The sequence below is a fragment of the Odontomachus brunneus genome, unplaced genomic scaffold, assembly GCF_010583005.1.
Source record: "Odontomachus brunneus isolate Ranch 3 - 2012 unplaced genomic scaffold, Obru_v1 Obru_scaffold_020, whole genome shotgun sequence".
Lineage (NCBI taxonomy): Eukaryota > Metazoa > Arthropoda > Insecta > Hymenoptera > Formicidae > Odontomachus > Odontomachus brunneus.
In genome coordinates, this window is record NW_022639470.1 from 1,327,752 (window position 1) to 1,333,724 (window position 5,973).

A 5,973-nucleotide genomic window follows, 5' to 3' on the forward strand; every position below is an offset into this window, starting at 1 on the left:
TCAGCTCTCATATTGGTTTGGTTTACATCGTGCAGTTGATACGTGTACAAAATAATAACTTTCTATAGATAATTTTAGATAATATTAGATAATTTTTGATAATATTAGATAATTTTAATATCGATGATATATATAATCAATGGTATATTAAGCTGGTATAATACTCATCAAGAAAACGTATTGTATTGATTGAATGCATCGCCGTTGATACGCATTGTCAATATTAAGATTATCTAATAGAAAATTACTATTTAGTAAACGTGTATCAAGTGCATGATGTAAACCAGGCCATTATTTTCGCTTAAATCCTTTGTGTTTTTATATACGATGGAAGCACTGTTCAGAGTAATGGCGTAGGGTCACTAAAGACTAGGGCTGCATTCCGAAATTCACTGCTAGTACTGAAAATCTATAGTTCATGTTACGTATACTATAGAATTTCAACACTGGCAGTGAATTTCGGAACGTAGCCTAGGTGTTCTCAGCCAACTATTGAAGTCGGAAGTCTGTAGCCTTTGTATTGTTTTAGTATTCGTGAAGAAATTCGTACAACATGGGTATGTTGCGATATTCGACTATTTCACGTTTATAAAATGTTTTGTACAAAAATAATACTTTTGTTTTAAATATTTTTTTAATATTTTACTCAACATTTACGAATACTAATATACATAGAAAACGTTTATCTCTGCTCAAACTTTGTCGCGTGCTGCAAAGCTCATGTTTTTTCATCACTGTTATTTCAATTAACAATCTGAAAAAGGAATAAAATATCCGCAATTACCAGTTACTTAAATAATCAATAAATATCCGTAAAATTGATATGAGTAGACTACGTGGTTAAAGGTGGACCACGGTCAAGTACTTGTAGGTTAAGATCACGTGTTCATGACTATTGGTTATTAAAGTGAAAGAAACGTTTCCAGTACATTTTGTAAATATATTCAACTGCAAGTATCATTTTACAGAAATATTTTGTTCTATAAGAATTTTGAGTATATTTTCTCGTTCCGATAGCAAGGAAGCTTCAATGTGTCTTAACTTAAGATGCATATCAAAACGTCCTTTTCGAAAATAATTTTATTGTAAATAATTTTATTCTGTTTACATTACATATATGAATTTTTAGTAAGATTTTCCTGAAACAAAAAAAAAACATTTGAAATGTAACCTTAAATGTCCATATATGATATAATCTAACATTTCCTTATTTCTATATTTTAAAGGTAAACCCAGAGGTCTACGCACTGCGCGTAAGCACGTAAACCACAGGCGTGATCAGCGGTGGAATGATAAAGATTATAAAAAGGCACATTTAGGAACAAGATGGAAAGCCAATCCTTTTGGTGGTGCTTCTCATGCAAAAGGCATTGTCTTGGAAAAAGTGTATGTGATAATATAATCATGTAGTAGCTCACTAGAGTGGTTAGACATCCAAATTTTACCATTAATGTTCAGCTGTGCAGCTAATATTAAAAGTGCCCAGAATTTAGACATTTAAAATCATATTTGGCGACCCAAGTTGCATACAAAGCAATTACATCTGATTTTAAATAATCGATTTACTTAAACTTTTGTTTTACAGAGGAGTGGAAGCTAAGCAACCGAATTCGGCTATCCGTAAATGCGTCAGAGTGCAGTTAATAAAGAACGGCAAGAAAATCACTGCTTTTGTACCAAGGGATGGTTGTCTAAATAACATTGAAGAAAACGATGAGGTTCTGGTAGCGGGTTTCGGTCGTAAAGGCCATGCCGTTGGTGATATACCTGGAGTTCGATTCAAAGTAGTAAAGGTTGCGAATGTATCTTTACTTGCACTGTATAAAGAAAAGAAGGAACGACCGAGATCTTAAAGCATCGATTTTCAATGTATTTCTATACCTTTGTATCATAATCTTGTTGACATAAATATGAAAACGATTTTTTAAAAAGTACACGTAATAATTTAATTCATCAAAATACATCGTGTTTTGAGCAATTCCTATAAAAATTTTTACAATGCTCCCTATGCAATTGTGGAAACAAGCAATTGCATCTCATATATTACAAATGTATGAATTATATAAGTTAATGTGTGACAATTGCACCTCATGCTACATATGAATTATAAATATAAAATCAATCGACATTATTGTCTGTCAAATTTGAGGTCAAGTTTTCGAATTCTTCATTATGAATAATTATATCCTCGATTGTCGCGTTTAACGGTGTGGTGGTCTTTGGTAATCTTCTTGTTAAATCCACATTCGATATCTCGTCTTTTGCCCGTAGCATCTGTAATTGCGAATGTACCTTGTGAAATCAATAGTAAGTGACAATTGTGATCAGAAACAAAAGAATTTGTACCTTCTTTACAGTGAAAAAATTGGAGCATATCTTTTTAATGTCCAAACGAATAGAGTTAGTAACAGTTTGGTCTAAATTTCTGGATTGCACTGGCCAAGATGAAACAGTCTGAAATGCTTCTATGAACTTTTCTTTTTCTTTGTTAAATAATGCATCCTCCTCTTCACTGCATCTTTCTCCACTGACTAATCTATCATCAATCTGTAATCATTTACAAGAAATATATAGCAATTCCTGTGTATGTGTATACTTCCATGGAAACAATAAGGTATTAAATATAATTAATTTAGTCCAAAATTAGTTAATTAAAAATCATTTAATTTTTTCTCTTTCTCTACTGTAATTTTTATAGTACCAGAAGAATTATTACTTATTATTATTATTATTGCTTTTAATAATAAGAAAAAAAAAGAAATAATACTATTGTACCTCGATATGTGCACCTTCAGATATATCAGACTTTGTATCTCTCTCTGTACAGTTATTGTCAAATAATTCTTTCTCACTCTCTTCAAAATATTTATTAGCTTCTGTATAGTTCAATTTTGGCTTAAAAACTGAGAGGTGAAGTGTCTGGTCAGTATCATCTATATACATCTAAAGGTTTAAATTTTAGCATTAGGCATTAATATATTTCATTCATTTCATTAACATTGAAAGAATTGCTGTTTTCTCAAGATTTTCATACCTTAACAACATCCATGAGAGATTCTTCTGTCTCAGTTGTATTGACAGAAGTCTCCATGTGTACTTTTTTCATGAAATCCAACAATAATCTTAAAGTCGGAAGCTGTTCTTTCATCGAACACTTACCCTAATGTAAATAAATTATTTTTAATGTATATTATCTCTTTAAATTAAATTACATGCATTAAGAACTTCTTAATTCCTGTGAACTATGATTTTTAATGAGGAATATAACAATACTTTAACATACCAGTAATAGATCCTTATTATTGCAGATTCCAATTTGAGAATAGTATTCAAATAACTGATCTAAAATGACATACTTGTTGGTATTGTTGGAAAAATACTATTATTTGTTATATACATAAATATTATTTTGCTATTACTTATTATATACTTGTTATATACATAAATTCACTGAAGTAGTAAATAAAATTGGAAATACAATTCCAATTTTAATTATACTGAATGAATGTAATACAAATTACGATGGTGTCATAAGAAAAACAGAAATACCTTCCAAAGCAGTATCCTTTAATTTTTCCAACTGAACGGCAATAAATGATGATTTCTCCGTTAGAAGCCAAGAGAGGAGGCACATGCGATTTTCACCACTGAGTATTGTCGTTCCTACGTCTCTCAACTCCACATTACTGATGTGTGGATATCGTAATTGTAGTAAAGTATCGTATATACTTGCCATAACACTGCTTACAGTATTCATAGTGGCAAGTTATATCGGTGCCAGCAAAACTTAAGGAAAATTCTAAATTTGTAGATTATACAAGAATTTTTAATTTCCCCGACGCAAATATTCATCTTTCGCCATTTCGTGGAAACATCAGTGAAAAAAACGATGCTATATGTGTCAAACAAATTATTTTGAAGTTTTAAACAACAAACATGAACGACAAGTTTAAATATCAGGGTGACTATATATAAACATAATAATACGAATAGATCGAGAGCATGCGCGAAAGAATAGAACAGTCAATAGAGGTTGCGTTCCAAAATTCACAGCCAGTATTGAAATTCTATAATATACGTAACATAAACTATAGATTTTCAATACTTCAGTGCATTTCGGAACGCAGCCATCATGACCAAAATTGCATAATATCTCACGTATTATATGTATTATACATTTTATGCATTAAGTTTTATGTGCAGAAAACTCAAGTAATCTACGCAGATAACTAAATGAGGTTTTCTGCTGCATAAAACTTCTTTTAGAGCTATTCTACATTTGCGTAAGCGCGGTCGTAAGTGTTGTATATGATTACGACAACCAATCAGAATAAAGTAATCAATGAATAAAACATTCTGATTGGTTGACTTTATAACTATTTCCTATATAAAACAAAACATAAATATTTGTCCATGATCATGAAAAACATGAAATTGTTGAATCTAGTTCATCGCTGTATTCCATTTTTAATTTCTTTATATCTATATGTATATACAGATAAATTAATGAAACTGATTCAAGAGCAGCGAGTAGGATTGTATCTAGATTAGGGTGCGTTCAGATTCCCTACCCGGGTGCACTCTGTTATTAGAAACACTATAGTATATGTCACATATACTATAGCACTTCTTGTATTAGAGTGCATCCGGGTAAGGAATCTGAACGCAGCCCTAGAGATGCCCGATTCTTAAGGTGCGATTTCACGCAGCGAATAAAAGCTAGCGTTTTACCCCACTCCATCAATTTTTACCGAAATGGCGAATGTAGCGAATAAATGCTCAAAGTTCGATACAGTCCAACTTTTAGCGAATAAAAGTTGGCGTTTACCACCACTCCATTAATTATCGCTAAAAAGACGAATGAAGCAGATAAACGCTCAAAGTTCGACACAGTTCAACTTCTCGCGATTTAACTGGATCAAGTGATTGTAATTAATTAATAGCGAATTCGGTTGCTTGCACTAGTGTGCACTGAGTGCGCACTAAGGCTTGTTCATAGTATGTTATTATATTTAAAGATTGTCTTAAATAATTCTCAAATAAATTCTCAAATATTTTTAACCATAATATGATATGTATAACATCCGTACGAATCATTTTATTAGTTAAAATGTTTTTAAATATGTATTTAAGACACGATCTTAAATATAAGAATGTACTGTAAACAAGCCTTAATGCGAACTCAGTGCGCACTAGTGCAAGCTACCGAATTCGCTATTAGTGAATAAAATAGGTCATATAAATCTGATGAAAAATTTTTCATGCATAATTATGTATGAAATTTGTCCATACATAATTATGTATAATCATATAACATTATATATCATTATACACAATTATGTATAACAATATGTATAATTACATATAAATCTATGCGTACCCAGATAGAAATGCGTGATTATCACGTTTCATCATAATGTGATGTCATACTGTGATTTCACCTTGATACCTTTTTAAAGATCATTATGTGATTAACATGACATGAGCACAAGATGTATACAAATGATATACGAATATGTCTAGTCCATCAAGTTTTGTTATTATAATATCATTAGATGAGATATTTTTCTGATCATCATTATATGAACGACATATGAGCAATATATACACACGCATTTATATGCATTTTTGCAATCATCCACGTCAATATATGAGCGCGTGCTAAGCGCAACATGACATCATTTTTCTATCTGGGTAATTATATAAAATTATATATGAATTTATATATATAATTATACATGATTATATATATAAGTAGAATGTATAAACATGAATGGACAAATTTAATATATAATAATAATAATATAATAATAATATATAATAATAATATATAATAATATATAATTATGTATAATTATATATAATTTTATATAATTGTATATAATTATGTATGAAAAATTTTTTATTGGGAAAACAGCAAATTATAATAAAAACAAGAAATTATGGCTGAAGGGACTGATAAATTGACAGCGC

At 30.3% G+C, this 5,973-nt stretch overlaps 2 protein-coding genes across 2 annotated transcripts; one reads left to right on the top strand and one right to left on the bottom strand.

Annotated features, from left to right (window-relative positions):
• Positions 1-395: 395 nt before the first annotated feature.
• Positions 396-1,934, top strand: LOC116842037 (40S ribosomal protein S23). Its single transcript, XM_032810680.1, has 3 exons — positions 396-557; positions 1,227-1,386; positions 1,586-1,934. Exons 1-3 carry the CDS (start codon positions 554-556, stop codon positions 1,851-1,853), a joined length of 432 nt encoding a protein of 143 aa, XP_032666571.1. The 5' UTR covers positions 396-553; the 3' UTR covers positions 1,854-1,934.
• Positions 1,921-4,026, bottom strand: LOC116842036. Its single transcript, XM_032810679.1, has 6 exons — positions 3,550-4,026; positions 3,284-3,342; positions 3,035-3,160; positions 2,776-2,943; positions 2,347-2,547; positions 1,921-2,274 (listed from the first exon to the last, which is right to left on the bottom strand). Exons 1-6 carry the CDS (start codon positions 3,755-3,757, stop codon positions 2,119-2,121), a joined length of 918 nt encoding a protein of 305 aa, XP_032666570.1. The 5' UTR covers positions 3,758-4,026; the 3' UTR covers positions 1,921-2,118.
• Between the last annotated feature and the right edge of the window lie 1,947 nt (positions 4,027-5,973).